This window comes from Protopterus annectens, chromosome 9.part0, assembly GCF_019279795.1.
Source record: "Protopterus annectens isolate FY-2018-M chromosome 9.part0, PAN1.0, whole genome shotgun sequence".
In the NCBI taxonomy this organism is placed as follows: Eukaryota; Metazoa; Chordata; order Ceratodontiformes; family Protopteridae; genus Protopterus; species Protopterus annectens.
Genome location: NC_056743.1, coordinates 1,837,565,296 through 1,837,584,053, shown reverse-complemented (window position 1 = coordinate 1,837,584,053; position 18,758 = coordinate 1,837,565,296). Strand labels below are relative to the sequence as shown.

General features: G+C 41.1%; 1 protein-coding gene across 1 annotated transcript in view; it reads right to left on the bottom strand.

Moving 5' to 3' along the window:
* LOC122810797 (glutamate-rich protein 3-like) overlaps positions 1-18,758 on the bottom strand; it is a 226,188-nt gene that overhangs the window by 40,993 nt on the left and 166,437 nt on the right. Inside the window, exon 5 of the mRNA XM_044082357.1 lies at positions 8,210-8,374. Coding sequence (XP_043938292.1) covers positions 8,210-8,374 — 165 coding nt within the window. The remainder of the gene's footprint in view (positions 1-8,209; positions 8,375-18,758) is intronic.

Sequence of the window (18,758 nt, the reverse complement as noted above, 5' to 3'; positions counted from 1 at the left end):
TCAACCTCATTCCTTGTAAATCTTCTGAGAATTTTCTAAAATTAACCTTTGGATGGGGAATTCCCTCAGTGGCTTTCCGGATGTCTTCCGGAGTCCAAGGTCTATACACTAAAATAGTTGGGTCCTGATTGTCCTGACCTGCCTGAGGGTTGGGTACTTCTATAAGTGGGCATATTTCTTCTTCTTCTTCACTTATAGAGCGTGAATTTTTAACCATTTGCCATAACTTGATGCCTTCATCTGAGTTACCTGCCTTTGTTCGAGACCTGGTCTCGATGGGATCTCTAATTTTAGTCAGTTTTATTTTCATAATACCTCTATCTTCAGTGACCACAGGATATCATGGTGGTGGACTAACCTGTTCTCTTGCTTCATATTCCGGTAAAGGAGGCGGAGGTGCTGATGCTATTACTAAGTTATTATCTTCCTTATCTAAAAACATTGCTTTTGAATTTTTGTTCTTTTGTTCCCTACGGTTTACTTCCTCAATCCACCTGTGTGCCTGAGGAATTCCTAATTTACGTTGCTTTTTTACCCGACCTTTGGAATCGGTTTTGAGCTGTTTGACAAGTTTGATAAGTGAGGATTTTTCTAATTTTCTGTCAAATTTGTACTTATTAACCCATTTTGAATAATATTTAATATTGTCGGCGCGCTGCGACTGTATGTATTTTGCGTCTTCTGTTAACGGCAGATTTTGGGATCTTTTTGTGCAATTATTACCCATTTTATTTTACCCTTTGATTGTTATGTAACTTTTCTTAATTTTTTAACGTGGCACCACGGATTTTGTTATAGTCTCTTCAGAATGACTGCCTACTTATTCTGTTTCCCCTGATCTATGACAAGACAGTAATCTTTTTTGTCCCTGACTGGTAAGAAAAATACAGTCTAACAAAAACAAAACACATCTAGTCCCTGATCTAAAACAGAAAACAGAAAAAAGTAGATTCACCTTACCTGAGCCCACGTGATTGATCACCAATTCGCGGAGACCCGTCCTTCAGTCGCAGATCAGAAAGTGGCTGGCCTCTTTTGAACGACACTTCAGTTGGAGGACTTTTCAGATAAGAAGAACTGATTTGGTTTCTTCCCCGTACGGTTTCAACCACCTGGCCTGTCTGATCTGAGGTGAAGAGAAGGTTCCGGTCCGAAGGACCAATCTGTCAAAGGAAAGAACTTCAAAGACCAATTCACATTAGGTTCAAGCAATGCACCCTTTATTACTTGCAGCAAGGAGACAAAGCATGTAGGCACAAGGTTTGTCTGAATTATTGGTGATTAGTATGTTATTCTTATACAGTTCTCTTCCTGTCACACAGAAAATGTTACCATTCTATTGCTGACGTAGTTAGACACAGCTTTCTGTATGTTCTACAGAAAATGTTGCTAGACTTATTGCTGACCAAGTTAAATTATTTGTTGTTTTGCAAAACATTTTGAGAAAAACAACCTGGCCTTGGGCTTATTTTAGTCCATTTCAACTTTTCAATTCTTCAATTGTACTGCTCTAATACATGTGTTGCATTTTGTCTAGATTCAAGGTACATTTCTAGCTTTGGTACAAGTAATGCTGACTACGGTTTAAACTTTCAAGCATCTATTGTTTCTTTAGCAATAGCTTCTAGCAGCTGCATGTTTTCTCATGGCATAAGCAGAAATGAATATCCCTTTGTTAAGTTTCATGACATTAGCAGAAATGAAATGTCTCTTGTTGTTTTCATGACATTAGCAGAAATGAAATGCTTCTTATTATTTTCATGACATGAGCAGAAATGAAATGCTTCTTGTTAAGTTTCTAATAGCTGTGCAGATTCATGTAGTGTGAACAGAATAAATGTATTAACCCTTTTAAATCTCGAATGCACTAAGCACGCATATTACTATTACACATTTTTCTAACAGTTTCCTCTTTTACAGTTGTTATTTAAGCCATTGCACTGATAGAAATGCATTTCACAGTTGGACTAACTATACCTTTGTATTTAACCATTGTCCTGTTTTTGTGTTTGTACATAACCTTGTATGTGTGCTGAAAACTTTTTACCATTCATTTCATATATGTTATAAATGTACTGCGTAGACATCCATTTAAAAGGTACACATAAAAACTGTCTGCCTAAACAGTGGTTTTCAAAATATAAACAGCCAATCATTCCCTTCATGGGAGAAAACACCCCATCCTTGAATAGGTTTACCATTCAAGTGACCCCTCTTACCCCTATTCAACATCTTCCCTCAGCTTTCCCAACAACAAATATAACTAAAAGCATTGAATTTTTATTGCTTGTGTGCTGTCAAACCTCAGCTATTGAACAGCATAATATTCAATTAAAAACTATTACAGAAATTGTTATATGATATTATTGGGGTCTATATTAGAATACCGAACATTCAAAATTTCGAGTGTTCTAATATTGACCCATTTTCAGCGAACACTGAAAATATTGAAGAAACAGAAAACCAAACTTTTTCCTAGGGAAAGAATTTGGTTGTCCATTTCTGTTGCTTCGGTAGTTTAAGCGCTGTGGTGGAAAGTTACGGGTCGGGTTCGGGTAAGTGTGCGATTGTGTGGACGTGAGGGTTAGGGTGGGGTAGGTGAGTTAGGGCGCAAGTGAGGTGACTGTGTGATAGTGACAGACCTTAGGGTTTAAGTTTTGGGTTAAGGTAAGTGGATAGTTAGTGGTGTACGTATAGGTTAGTATAGGGTTAGGTGTAAGAGTTTAGGTGTATGTGTGTGGATTGCTGTTTGCTTGGTGTGCTTGTGTTTGTATGTGTTTTGGAACAGCAATTTTTTTCCCTAGGAAAAAATTCACTGTTCTGAATGTTCGATGTTTTCCATTTTCGATTCATAGGGTTCGATATTAGAACACTCGACATTTTGAACATTCGGTGTTCTAATATAGACCCATATTATTGTCCATAGTTAAATAAAACAGTGAAACCAACTTTAAATACAAGATTGTTCTAGTATATACTGCTTATATTTTATCTCACTGTATTATTTAATGTCCTTCAACCAACATTTGTTTTCAGTTTAACAGCATCTATTTTATAGTATCAACATTTTATTTAGACAACGCTTTATTATCCATACATTTCCTGCTTCATTTATAACCACTGTATACATATATATCCTTTTGCCCATATGTACATTTCTAAGTAACCATTTTGATTTTTAGTGTTTCTTCATGCCAGATTTAATATACAATTAAGATGACTGTTAGTATTAGTTGCGAACCGTATGTATACACAGTCCAAGTAGATTCATATTTGCTGCTAACACAACAGTGTCTTATGAAACTTCACTCCAGAGGTGACTCTGAACATCCTATACATTTTTTTTTCTGATAATCATTCTATCATTTATCGTAATTTAGAACATTTAATTTAAATAATAAACTTTTTATGCTTTTCGTTTGCTAAATAAACATTCTGTGCTATTCGTTTGCTTAGTAATGTGTTTTGTTCCCTTGTAATGCTCCATTTTATCTCTTTTAGTAAAATAATAATTTCTGCAAGTTTTCTTTACATATAGCTTGTTTCTGGCCCTCATTTCTCTTATTTTACCTTCACTGTTAATTCTGCACCTCGTATCTCTGAAAAGTAGTCTCTGGAATCCTAGCTCTGGCACCATGTCATTTGCCTGGTCAGAATGTAACAGACGAACATTCATGGGTTCTGTTCAAGCAGCCTTATTATGTACAAACACATCAGGAATGAGGCAACAACTTTAACTTAGATAAACTCATAAACAAATTGACTCTCTCTCTCATACACGCTCACTGTCTGGCTGCCATCTCAAAATAGCACTGAATCTAGCACATGCTTGCTATTTATATGCACATGCTGTCCTTGGAAATGCATCCTAAAGGATAACACACATACATATTTGACAATTATGAAATTGTTTGGCAGTTAAGACTGAATGCCAGTAAGGAACCTGTACTGAATGATGCCATTTCTACGTAAAGTGTTTTGAAGATGAGAACTTTAACCTACTACTTTATTAATATTGTTACACTATTGTAGGATAAACTGCTTTGAATAAGGAGTTTAATAGTAATATATTGTTTTATACATAAAATGTATTGATATATATATATATATATATATATATATATATATATAATGGATTAGTTTTATTAGTATTCACTTTTGGGGAATGTTTTTAAGCATTAAATTAATTATTCATAATCTAATTGTTGATTGGCTAACAGACATTTTAAATTTGGTGTGATGGAAGTCTGAGAGACTCTGATGAAGCTCTGCAGTTAAGAACAAAAGCACCTGGTGTTTGTAATAAAGACTAGTTGTGACAGTACAGATAGGGAACACTTGTGTATTCATTTGTGAAAAGCTTCTAAGCCCACAAGGCAAGACATCACTCAGCCAAAAATTCTATTTATTGGGGAGTCCATTGTAAGACATACTGATGTTCTGCTTACCAGGCTAAACAAGGAGAAAATCACAGTGAGCTGTCTGTCTGGAGCCAGGATCCACCAGATCATGCATGCACTTAGGTCTTTAAACCACAAGTACCAGTATGACATGCTCATAATCCATATGGGGGTAAATGACCTATGACGTACCTCACTACACTATATGAATAGAGACAAGATGGAGCATTCTGAATATGTGTCTCAGGCAGGTATGAATCTAGCCTTGAGTAGCATCCTACCTTCACCAATGATGATGCCAAAGTACCAACAAAAAATGAGTGACTTCAACAATTGGCTTAGTTTGTAGTGTCACAACAAGGGGATCCAATATCTGTCAGCCTGGGAAGACATGATTGACAAACCACAATGCTTTGCCAGAGATGATTTGCCCTTGTCACCACTTGGCTTCCAGATACTGGCAAAAACTTTATCTATCCCCATAATGCCTTTTTATGTCATGCCGAGTTGTTGAACCCTCTAACATAACAAAAATTACTCACAGCTGCTGCTCAACACTAGGAGTTTAAATAATAAACTGCACTCCCTGGAAGCACTCCTCACCCTGGAGATTGCAGCATACGTCCAGTCATGGAAACATAGTTCAGAACCATGGAGAGCACCTCCAGCTATCAAAGGCTATAGTGCCTTTCATACATTTTGATCCCACTCAGCTCAGGATAAAACAAAGGCAGGAAATGTCTCTGTTCATAAAGGACAAGTACACTGCTAGACTGGCCCAACAACATGACTTGCTTGAGCTGCTCCATGTTCAACTAACCATAGGTGTGACCCCCTATTGTGTTCTTGCTAGCTACAGATCCCCTAACATAAGTCTGGAAAACGACATCTGTAACCTAAACCTACTGCAATCTCTTAACATTTAGCCTAACACTATACTTATGGATGACTTCAACTACCCTTCCATAAACTAGAAGACTTATACAACCCACAATTTACTTGCTCAGAGGTTTTTGGACTTTGTCAATGCAAACATCCTGGAGCAACTAGTTAGCTCCCCAAATAGAGGTGCAAATATCCTAGACCTGGTACTCATGAACATGGAGGGATGCTGCTCCTTCCTGTGCATTAGCTCCTCCCTGGTAAGATATGACCACAAAATGATCTCTTTTAGTATTAAAATTAACCTAGAGCCCCCATCAAATTCCCAGTCTTTTAAGAACTTTGCTAAAACCAATTACCTCAAACTAACTAACAGCTTATTAAACTTCCAAGCTCCTCCAAACTTGGATAGCACTGAGGCATACTCTGTGTTGTACACAAAAGCACTGTATAACCACATTCATAGCTGCATAGAGGAGGGAGTACTTGTCTAAGTCAAATCTGTGATTACTGGCAAAAATAACCCACCCTAGTGGACCCCTATCATAAATAGGCATCCTCTCCAAAGCTAAGAAGCTACAGACAAAATAGTACAAAAAGACACTCACCAGTATAAACAACAACAAAAATCAGACAGCTGGTCAAATCTGCCAAAGCAAACTAAGAGGCAAAGATAGCCTCCCAGGTGAAAGATAAACATAAGGCTTTTTTAGGTTATGTTTGTAACCTCAGGAGAATTGTTCAACAGTCTGCCAAGTTAATCATGAATGGCAACACTTACAACCAGCTTGAAACTACAGCAAATCTACTGGTCAACAAGTTCAATTCAAACTTCTCATCCATCACCTCCTACCACACTCAAAGAAATATGCATAACCATCCCTCTACTGGTCATTATGAGGGAATGGGTCCTCACTGCACTTGTTAAAGCCAAAAACACATCCTCCATGGGTCTTGACAACAGGAATGGAGGAGAGTAACAGTTGTCCCTCTGCACACTGGGGGCTCATCAACTGAACCAGGCAACTACAGGCCCATAAGCTTGCCCACTCTTATCTGTAAGGCCATGGAGAGAATTATCATGGACCTGGACTCCCAATTTGGCTTTGTCAAAGGGAGGTCTTGCCTGCTCAACCTGGTGGACTTCTTTGAAAAAGTCATCAGGGCCATGGATGAGGGTAAAACAGTACACACATCTCTTATCTAGACTTGACCAAAGCTTTTGATGCAATCCCCAACTCTGGGATCACTGATACATTTACTGCATTAGACATAAACCCCTACATTCTCAGGTGGATAGCAAACTGGCTCACTGATAGGACACATGTTGGGCAGATAGGCTAATCCACTTCCAATAAGAAACTGTCACTTACAGTGTCTCACAGGGCTCAGTGTGCTTTGGCTCACTAAGTTCACAGATGACTGCAAGCTGGGAGCAATCATCAAATCTTCAAATGATGTTGACATCCTAAACACAAGCCTAAAAATGACAAACTCCTGGTGCCAAAACTATGGCCTGAGACTAAATGCTAAAAAATGCATAATCATACCTTTCAGTAAATCAAATATCCCTGCAAATTATAATATTGATAGCACCCCTAAAAGTCGACCCAGTGGTGAGGGACCTAGGAGCACATATTGAATGTAACCTAAACTTTGACCACCAGGTAGCTATGGTAGTGAGGAAATCCTTCTCTGTGGCTCAACTTATAAGTAAAGGCATGGCATCAAGGTCAAGGGAAGCCACAGTGCCATTGTGCAGAGTCCTCATCAAGCCCATAATTGAGTACAGTGCTCCCTTGTGCATGTACCTAACCAGGCCCTTACACCAACTGGAGTTACCCCAGAGGTGTCTCTAAAAAAATACAAAGCATGACACACCATATGTAGACCAGCTAAAAACCATATCCCTTTACTCTGTCTCATATCATTTATTGAGAGGTGACTTATGCCTGACCTACAAGGCAGTCTCTGATCCAGCCCTGATGAAAGTGTTACATATTTGCAAGAAAAATTAATCAAGGATTATGTGTTCCATGGACCAGAGCCTTATTTGTGACTCTAACAGAGCTGGCTGGAGAGACAGATTCATATACCTAAAGGCTACCTAGTCTATGGACTAAACTTCCCATCTATGTAAAACAAGGCCCAGTCTTCACTGTCTTCACAAAGAATTTGGATAAATGGATGGGGAACTGTAAATTCACTCCCTGGGTAGTGCCCATGTTCCTTATGAACAAAGGCAGTCTGTAAAATGACTCAGAGCTCCAACACTCAAAAATGCACTTCCTCAATACTACTCTATTCCACACCTGGGGAATTAAGATATAATATTGTCATATCCTGGGTATTATTGATCAGGCTTGTAAAGGTGATTGCACATTAGCATAGTAATCCCCTATGAACCTATGAACCTGTGAAATAAAATGCTACTTTTGTGAGAGGCAATGGATTCCTGTACCATAAAGGAGGTTGTATCACCAGTCTTCTTTAATAGTTATAATCCGTTCTGAAGTTGCTACAACTTTTGGGAGGTGAACATTCCTCTCACAGCAAAGAACATCCTTAGTGACTCCTCTGCTCACTGCTGTTTGCCATTTGCAGTCCCAGTTCTTGTCAATCTGCTGAAAACACAGTATTCTTCTGGGGCAGACACAAATGCAAAATGTCAGTGTCACAAAAGATGGTAGATTAAACTGCCTAATCACAAGATGGAGGCGTCTCATAAAAGCTACACCTATAACACTTAAAATGGAAAAATGCAACTGTTAATAAGATGGTAAAAAATTTCAAAGTAAACTGGTGGTCCTGGAATACAAATACAAATATTCACTAAAAATACCCACTGGTTCTGTTATATAAAGTCTACAGGTGTGGAATCAACAAGAAGGGTACACACTGTCTCTTAAAGGTCATCACATACTTACTGATGCCAAGTACTGCATCATCCTTTCTTCATCATATACTTTTCCTTCTCTGATTGGATCATGATACAAGGATGGGCTGTGAGATCTAATGTCTCTCTCTTGAGGTTCAGGCCTTTGTCTTTGAATCATTCTTCTTGGCACAGCAGAAAACCCACCCAAGTCCACCTGCAGTAAAGATAAAAACTTACAAAATTATGGCTAGCAGTGATATGCATTTCATAATTAAGTAATATCTGAGCATTTTATCCTCTATTCGGTACAGGCAAGGCATGGACAGTCTGGGTAGTCCATAGAGCACCACTGAGAACATGGACTATACCACACCATATATCTGTAAAGTAAGAAAGGGAGGAGATAAGGTTTCATTTTTCAGTCAGTAGTCAGCAGATGTAAGTGACTGCTTTCTAGGAATAGGCCGTTTTGCCTACTGAACATCTAATGACAATCTTTAGAGAAATACAGTCTAATACCCTACATCTGTTTATAATGAGCATTGTGATGTTAACAGTGTCAAGCCTTGTTTACTTGTGCAGACAGCAAGTCATATGGCTGTCAGCTTGCAAGAGGCACTATACAAAACTGACAGTAACAAGCATACTCAAGTAACTCCCAAAATAGCCATGCCAGTGAAACAGAACTAGGGGCAGCATTACAAAGACACAGTGGTGGGAATTCCAGTATGACAGCAACTCCTTACCCCAGTGGTAAGCCAGGCCATTACCTTTTCTTAGGAAAGGAACAAACCAAACTGCATCTTCTCTGTGAACAAGTGTTGACTGGATAATCAGAAGGCAAAAATGAAGAAACGTTACTAATTGGTCAAAACATTTTGCTAGTAGAAATTGGAACTAACAATTCATCTTTCTGCATTTTCATCTTCATGAATTTCCTCAAGAAAGTAGGTGTCTTACGGAAAGTTGTCATAGGGAGCAGTAAAGTTTTGCTTCCATATAGAAGATGATAGTTTGCCATTTGTACTGAAACAACTGTGAGAACTGCTGTGTCACTCTGTTCATTTTGCGAAAACCACCAAAGAGAAAAACAGGAACTAGATGCACTCAAGTTTATTCTGGTACCTCGGCTTCCACAGCCTTCAAAGGAATAACCTTTACACAGCAAATGCATCTTATTATATACAAAATTCCTTACTTAATTAATTGAATAATTGTGCAATTACATCATTCACAGTGTTTCAGAAAAAAGGGACCATACACTAAAATACTGATGCATAGACAAAAGGGAATATTTATACAAAGACAAAGACAAACCCCGGGATTCATGAAGCTCGGCGCAAGGCCGGCGTAAGGCCTGCGCCGGCGGTGCATGGAATATCCGGCGCAGTAGCGCCATATACATATTAATGAGAGTGCACCGGAATCACAGACACGTGCGTAGTGTACGTGAGCGAGCCCAGGTAGGATGCGTCTGGGCGTGTCTAAGCCAGCATGAGGTGAGCAACCTAATGTGCTGACAGCCATGGTCCGCCCACAATAGTAATGGCAGCAGCCAGGTCCTGTGCAGAATGAAACGCATGTACAGTATGCAACATAGTCCCCGTCCCAAATTAATGGAGAAGCAAATAGAAGCCACGAAGGCATAAGTGTACCCGTCCAAGGAGTAAAGGATACGCATAAGACCGCGTTAGTCCCGCAATGCACTGTCAGTGTTTACACTCAGAGAAGGTGTACAGCCGCATGTCAGCGCCGCACCGACATAGGAGCAGCGACTAAGGTCACCACCTGTCCCACTTTGGTTGGGGCAGTCACTCCATGGACAGTTGTGTCCCGAAAAAGCGTATTAGAAATGGCTGGCGTGCTACGACTTTAGGACAGAATGATATCCCGTATTTAATGTAATGGTAGCATGAATTGGTTATTTCTGTAACAGAAATACCTAAATGACAAAAAACAGAATAAGCAAGGAAATTGCCACAATAATAAGCATATTATTTAGGCAAGCAAGTGAATTTCCATGCTATATAGTGACCGTTTGTATGTGTCGGCCTGTAAAGTCAGATGTGAGTCGGAAATATCCCAGATCGGAAAATGGAAAAGGTGGAAACCCCAGTAGCGACATGGGCATGGTCACCAGGGTTACCTGCTGTCCCAATGTGCCATGGACAGTCCCTGATTGGACAGTCGTGTCCCTGCAACAATCGTAAAAATGGAAAATGACCTCCGATCCCCTGCCATGCAAATTCCCGCAATATACATGTAAATAGTAGCATAAAACATATACATTACGATATGGAACACAGACATGGCATAAGAAAATAAATAAGGAACCCAAAGCGCTTACAGAATAAGCTCATAGTATGGCAAACAAGTGAAGTTCTGTCAACTGCACTAGCCCTGAGTATGTGTAGTCCTGCAAATTTCGAAGTGCCCACATAACATGCCCCACTATGGGCATTGGAAAAGGTGCCAACCATAATGGTCACAAGCAGTAGTGACAGTACATAGCCGGGTAGCTGTGCTGACATAACAACAGTAAGGAAGCAAGATACCTCAAACACAGGCAAACATGTGCATAGCAACATATCCCAGACCCAACAACGTCTCTGTTGCATACACTGGATGGTGTATGATGAAGTGTAATATCCAGAAGCAGAACCCATGCATTCGGATGTACCACACAATAGCCTCATTGTACATGTCAGTCACACCCATGTATACCCCTGCACCCAAACCTGCTAGCATCCGTGTGCAGCTATACAACCACACACAATGTGCATACCTGAACTGTGGTAAGATGTTTGTGTTAGGCAATGCCACTGCGGGCAAATCATTACCCACATGTCCCCAACCCGCATGGTACAGATATGTAAATGGCTGCATGTGAATGTGTCAGCAGAATGTGTACATCCGCATGTAGTATGTACCCGTCCAAACCATCTAGGTTTGCATACGACACGGTGCACATAACTGTACACATGTGGACAAGTCGGTCGTTGGACCACCGCATCGATGATTATCTTTGCTGTGAAGTCGATCACATATAAGCGGAACAGGTGCCTAACAAACAGGGCGTCCTAACAGGGTGCTACAGGCAAAGAAGGGAAACTGGGACATCACATGTGGAGATTAAGCGTAGCTGGACGGACAAATACACACGGTCAAGGTAAAGGGCGGAACAACATGCATATGGCGGATGGATGTTGTTAAGTAAAATATATAGAAACACATATGAAGTTCCAGTTTACACTCGAAATACTATATAATGTATTGAATTGTACCGTACAATATGGCAGTAGAACTAAGCCTGCATGTAATTGGTGAAGCTAAGCTGTACTGTGATGGAATTCTGAACCTGGCAGTAAGCAGTACAGCAGGCTCATGTCTGTCATCATTAATTATTTGCTGGGTTACAGAACAATAAATGTATGTACATGCATAACAGCACTCCTTCCCCAGAGGAGGATGGCCTTGTGAGCTCTATCGAAGATAGCAGTACAACTCCTACCAGAGAGACAAAGCATCGTATTAAGAAATTAACTGTCCACTGTATCGTAACAGTCTAGGGTCCTTGAAACAGCTACAATCACAAAAGGATACTGTAATGTACAAGGTGCCTTGCAAGGCTGTGTTATTCCCATGAGAAAACAATTTAAAAGCACGACCCCAGCACCCACGTATGTATAGACTATTGCGGACCATAGTGATGGAAATGCCCTGTGACCGACCACGTCAGTAAGGTGGGCAAAAGCTGATTGTAAACACTATATAAAGAAACTGCTTACTGTATAGAGTCAGACAAAACTCTCATACTTGGACTGTATATTATTTAGCCTGCCTGTGTACACTACTAAACCGTTCTGAACCCGAGCCTCCTGTGTTATCGGCTGTCACTTAGAAAAGCCTACTGATAAGTACAGTCTGGTTGTAACAACTTATTTCACATTGTGATCCTTGTAATCCGAATTCCCTTGGTAAGCTACAGGTCAGAGTGCATGGCTGGTTAGACATATGCAGCTGGAGAATATGCAGAAATGGTTCTTCTTGAATGAAAAGACCTCCGACTGAATTGTTGTGTGTAAAGAGGCTGTTTACTGTCTGATCTGTGGCTGAAAAGCGGAAAACTGGATCCCAAGAAGAAAGCGTGCAGCCTTAAACAGGAGGCCCAGGTAAGGAGTGTCTGCCTTTTTGTGTCTATTGTAGATCAGGGACCAGACTACATTGTGTTTCTGTTAACAGTAGTGATATCGGGTCGAAGACCTACCCACATACTGTTAAATCTGAACATAGGTCAGGGAACACACAGCAGAGTAAATAGTGATTATAGACACTACAGTGGATACAGGGAAGGAGACACCGCGTGTTATGACAGAAGAAGATGCGTGCGTAGCAGTCGTGTAGAGGATATGGGAGATTATTGAAGCAACAGATCATGTGATCCAGCGTTTGTGGTGGCGTGAAGAATATGCAATCGCAGAGAGCACATAATGTGAGTTACGCAGCAAAATGGGCTAATAAATATGACATTGATGGTATATTAGGCAACATATCGTTACTGAAACATTGTAATCCCTGAAAATTTGATGCATATGTTCCAAGGTAAACACCTGTTCCACCCTGAGAGGGATATGCCCTCTCTGGCCAGCCGTGTCCTGTAAATAAACCGAACAAATGTCAAATGTCCTGATATCTCAGGACAAACATTTCCCAGATATATATCAAAATGGTAGCATAAAACAGTAAATTTGTATGTGGAACAGCAAAATATAATAATAAACAGAATAAGCAACTGAAATGCTACAACAATTGTTAAGCTCTCCTGGCAAAGGGTGAATACCTGTCGTATGTACTGGCCGTGGGTATGCATTTTCCAGGCAAATTACACGTTCCGAACACTAATGTCCCACATTGTGCATTGGAAAAGGTGGCAGCCCTAAGATGTGCAGGCGACAAAACAGCGACAATTGGGTATCCGTCATGCATATCGGTGGACTGAGGTAGTGTACCGAAGGGAATAGAACACTACAAATGGCTAAGCATCATACATACACAGAGAAGATCATAATACAGTAGTAGCGATCGCCCCCCCCCCCACAACACCCTACCACCGCAGATACCACATGCAGGATATTAAGCGGGAGGGCAGGCTAGTCCCCACACGTTATCCTGTGGCAACAGAGGTAGCACAACGAACAAATGTAATAGAAGCTATTGAAACCACATCCCGAACACGTAACATACCTAGGGACACCCGAGTAAGAACACAGTACTAAAACAGAGTGAGGATATCTGTCAATTAATTGAAGTACCGAACCATCATGCAGGACAGGAAGGCCAGGACCGTGGACACCAGAAGATATCTGCAAAGTCATAGAGGGAATTCCCCATCCACAAAGTAATCGCTATTCACCATGCAATACCCTGTATCTCCTGATCTGAAACCAAAAGGGAATGGCGGATGGTACAGTATGTATAAGCTGTAAATCATGTAAGAATCGTAGGGTAGCGTTGGTGCCAGACCCACACACTATATTCAATGCTATGAACATGCCACAGAAGTATCTAACCGTGGTACATATAAGCTATGCTTACTTTGCAATACCTATACATCCACATAGTCCGTATTGCTTTGCTTGTACAGTCAGGGTGACAGATACAGCCATACCCGGCTATCAGCGGGGCTACTGTGAAAGTACAGCGATATTCTCACAGGGGATGGCCAGCTACATTCGGTGTCAACTCCACCGGGGCCAGTCAAGCTCCACTTTAATTGGATGATATTCTGCTTGCGGCCCCTACCCAGCAGCAATGTAAGTAAGATACAATAGCATTAATGAGATTATCAGCAGAACAGGGACATAAAGTAAGCAAGCATAAATTGCAACTACAGAGAATACAGGTCAATTACCAAGTAGGGTAGAACATCACGTGACGATAGGAAGGTAGCAATATAATAAGCACCCGAGCCAACTAACAAGAAGGGAATGATGTCGTGTCTGGCCCGACTAACACATGTTAAATCTGGATACCAAACAATGCTGTGGAATCCGCCAGTATTGTTTGCCTTAACCTTTAATACACTTATGGCAGCACAACACATAGTACACCGGATTACAGTAGCAGAAACAGTGTTATGCAGACTAGAACGATTGATAGCCTCAACAGCTGTAGTAGGTCTCGTGAATAATCATAACACATGTTGTCAGACCGTAGATTGTAAGCGGAGATATATGTCGTCAGTCTTGATGCAACAGCAGGGAAGTAAGCAACGCTAAATAGCTGACTACGCATTGCAGTTGGACACTGTGGCATGGTCAGTGCCACATTGTGTACAGAGCAGTTGTTGTAGCACCCATGGCAGTACAGGCCCGGCCGTAATGTTACTACACCACCCTCTCACTGTGAGAATGTGTCATGCAGTTGCGATCAATCCGCTGCAAGAGAAGATAGAATTCCTGACTCGTGCTAGACATTTGTCATGTCTGACCATACCACTGAGTCAACCTCACATGGTGATTGAGCGTTGTACAACATGAAACCTATCAGCGTCACGTCTGACACCTGTGTATGGCACACCACACAGTTGCCTATACGATATGGATTAAATAACTACACACAGACATGATAACACTGGTATACCCTTAGATGATGCAGAGGTGACAGTTAATGTATGCGGATCATGTAGACAGAGTCCTACAGGAATGAATGAAGTAGTTTATGCAGTAGTTATTGATAATGACATTGTAGTCGGCCAAACCCTGCAGCATAACGTGTCTGCTCAAGCAGCAGAATAGATAGCTTTAACACGTGCTTGTACTGTAGCGGAAAAATGATGTGTGGACATATGTCCCAATAGTCATTCTGTTGTCTGTGCAGTGCATGTTTATGAGCAGCAGTGGAAGAATAGGGGAATGATAACATCCACGGTAAATCGATTAATCATGCGCATACGAACCTGAATGCATTAGACTACATGCAGTTACCCACTGAAGTAGGTAATTGTAAATGTGCAGGGCATAGAAAGCAACAGGATAACAGTAGGAAAGTTGAGGCATGAGCTCATGCACCTGCAAAACAAGCAGCGTCACAGTTGGAAAGTGTCTGTGTGAATGAGGAATGACAAACCTCAGACTGTTTAGATGTAGAAACTGTACAAACAATGCAAACAGCAACTACGAAAGCAGAAAAGCCGGCGTGGTTATGACGAGGAGCAATCCTTGAACACGGACTGCACATATCCACAGTGATAAAGCCAATATTAACGTCTAATATATTCAGATATGCGGCTTTGTGGAGCCATGGGTAGAGACATGTCTCAACAGGGGCGATGGTACATTTGGTTAACAGAATACCCCTAACATACGGAATTATGAACCACATACAAACCTCATCAGCAGCGTGTCACGTTTGCCGTAGATATCATGCACAGGGAGTATTTAAACCGAAGGGAGTGAGTTTACCCACACCACCCTAACCGTTCCGTACTATTTGTATGGAATTCATACATCTGCATAAATGTGAAGGGAACAAATACTGTTTAGCGATTACACATATATATAATCAAAATGGGTAGAAGCATTCCCAACCAGTAATCCGGATGCAGCAGCAGTGGCAAAGGTGCCAGTAAAATTAAGTATCCCTAGATCTGGCATGCTGTAAAGAAGCTACAGTGACAATAGAACACATGTAGTTAACCAGACAATCACGCTACCTGGGGGATTACTTCGTATTACCATGAATGTCAATTGCATGTACAACCCACACTCACCACGACTGCTGCCGCCGTAGAATGGGATCTCGAGACATAAGTAGAGGAGTTAGGTGGGTGACAACCAGACGAGTTACATGAGCTGTCTACCTCTAGCATTGCTGAGCATGACAACAGTTCCAAAAGTAAAGTGCTGCACCCACTTGAAGTAGTATGTGGAATGGCATATCATGTGCCAGAGTGGAAAGCTGTCATGCCTGCAGAGCCGGAGGTCAATGACTCAGTAGTAGGTGACATGAGAGGATTGTTAACTAGTAACAGTGTTCTTCAGTTAAAGTCTGTTACAGATAAGAGCAACCCAAGGCGGATGCATCGCCGCCACCAGTATCCTGTGTGTATGTCACTGTGATCCAAAGAACATTATTGCCAAGTGGACAGTCGCGAATGTCTGTACCGGGTACTGTTGTAGCGCCTACCGCAGTAAAGTTTGCAGAGAGGTCGTCCTGGGTCCACCTCACATTTCTCAAACTGGTAAAGGATATCAAGTCTGATTGACATCTTGTAGCTGATATACCAAAGAGCCGAATCACCCGGCGAAGACTGTATAACAATACAAAGCAACCCCAAAGACATTTATGTTTGCTGTCCTAATGATTATACACCTATTAACCATGTTTGTGTTTACGTTACAATTTCCGGGACCTTACCTGCATATAACTACGGATACAAATACTGATACGTGATGAACTGGCCACAGAGTGTCTTCCACACTTCAACAGATACCTAGGCATGATGCGTGTGCATATAGAGACTAGGAACACATGAAATTGCTGTGTTTGTACTGCCATACCTACATCATATGGAGGACTTCCGATGCATGTTGTCCCCTCGGGGATAGATTGAGACTTGTGAATATCTACACTTTGATACAGGTTCTGTGAGATCACAGGACAACGTGGCAATGTACTTACCTGTTACACAAAAAGGAATTGTATGTTATCATAAACATGGTACAGTTTCAGTTGGTGGGAGTATTTGTAACATAACTGTGTCTTACGAATGTCATATAACAGCCAAAGATCACAGTACTACTTGTAGCACCATTCCTAATTTGTATTGAAACATCATGAGAACAATGTTGAAGGATGTGCAGAAACATCCTGAATTGTAAAACAGTCCTCTGTTCGAGACAGGAATTTGTTACATGCAGAGGTAACCCGCATCAGTAATAAAGTACAATATAGTAATGTTGTTTGTGGGAAATAAGCATAGCAATGGTTACCTGGGAATTGGTCCGGCAGTTGTTATTTGGGTTATCTGGCTCCAGTCACATGACATACTGTACAATTGCCTGTGGGTGCGAATCGAACTATAACACATATAGCTCAAAGAACTGGGAACACAGTCGAGACACCTACTAAGCCAGTGGGTGAAATGGAAGCTGTTCTGACATGTCAGTCCTCTGCAAGAGATAAAGGAATACCGATTCATATGGACTTCAGTGACAGCGTCACAACATGGGCTGGAACACCCCCAGCTTCTGGAGTAGTGAAATCAATCAGGGAACAGAGGAAGTTATCAAAAACTGTCGGAGGAAGGATGAATGTGACTTCACGCTCCTGAACATGTGACTGATGAACTGGATGCAATGAGAACTGTTGTGTCACAAAATGTAATAGTGCGACTGCACCGTGGCGCTGAGAATTGATGCGTCTTGGCGCTTACTGAAGAAGATCGCTGTGTCCAACTACCACATGAAGAGACCAAAAGCAACGCCCACCTACAGGTAATATAGCAGGTGTCATCCATGGCGGAACCAGGCCCAAACCCACTGCCGAACCATTTCCACAAACCATTGGGTGGATGGGGTCAGTCATACTGAATATCATGATTGCCATTTGTGTTGTTCTGCTCATATTGGGAGCATGTGTCTAGTCACGGGATACTGTGCATGTAAGTATTAGTCAGGGACTCTGGCAACATACCTGTACCCAGACTATGTATCAAGACCTGTAGTGGTATTTGTCAATAGAAAATGCAATCCTACTTGCAATGTACATCAAATTACTTGCGTACTTGAACGTTCCACAGCGGAAGGCGCCAGGGAATGAAATAATGTTGTATATGTCTCTGGATAGAGTAGAAGCAATCAAAGGAGGGAGAATGTTAGCAAAATACATATTTAAACATAATATGACGTGCAAATTTAGAAGCTAATAGTGTATAATGCATATTATTCTACCTGACAATATAGCAGTACAGCTTCTCATGCATGTAATTGCTTGTAGTGTAGCTGCAGTGTGATTGAACCCTAACCCTAGCAGTAACCAGTGCAGCAGGTGTATGTCAGTCAGCATTAGTCATCTGCTCGGTTAGAGAATAATACATGTATGTACAGGTATATCTGTCATCCCTCTACTGAGGAGGATAGGCTTGTGAGCTGTAACACAGAGTACAGCTGCTCAGCAGAGAGACACAGGAACCTAGTAGGACACGGGTGAGGACTGAATATGAACAGTGTTGGAACTGTGTCAGAGCAGAACTTACCAAAGTACAGTCTAACTGAATATGTGGCTTGCAAGGTTGGGCTATCCTCATGGGAAAACATGTAATAAGCATTACCTGAGCACTGTTGTAGGAATACAATGTTCTGTACTCTAGCAATGTAAATGCCTTGTGACTGACAACATCATTAATGTGTGCAAAGGATGATAGTATACAGAATGCTCATACAGATGTAACATGTATAGAGTTGAACAAATGTCTAAACTTTGACTGCATACTCCTTTGCCTCCTGCTGCACACTAATAAAATGTTATTAATCCCAGCTTCCTCTGTTAATGAGTGTCATGTTGAAAATACGAATGAGTGTTACAGTTTGATTTAA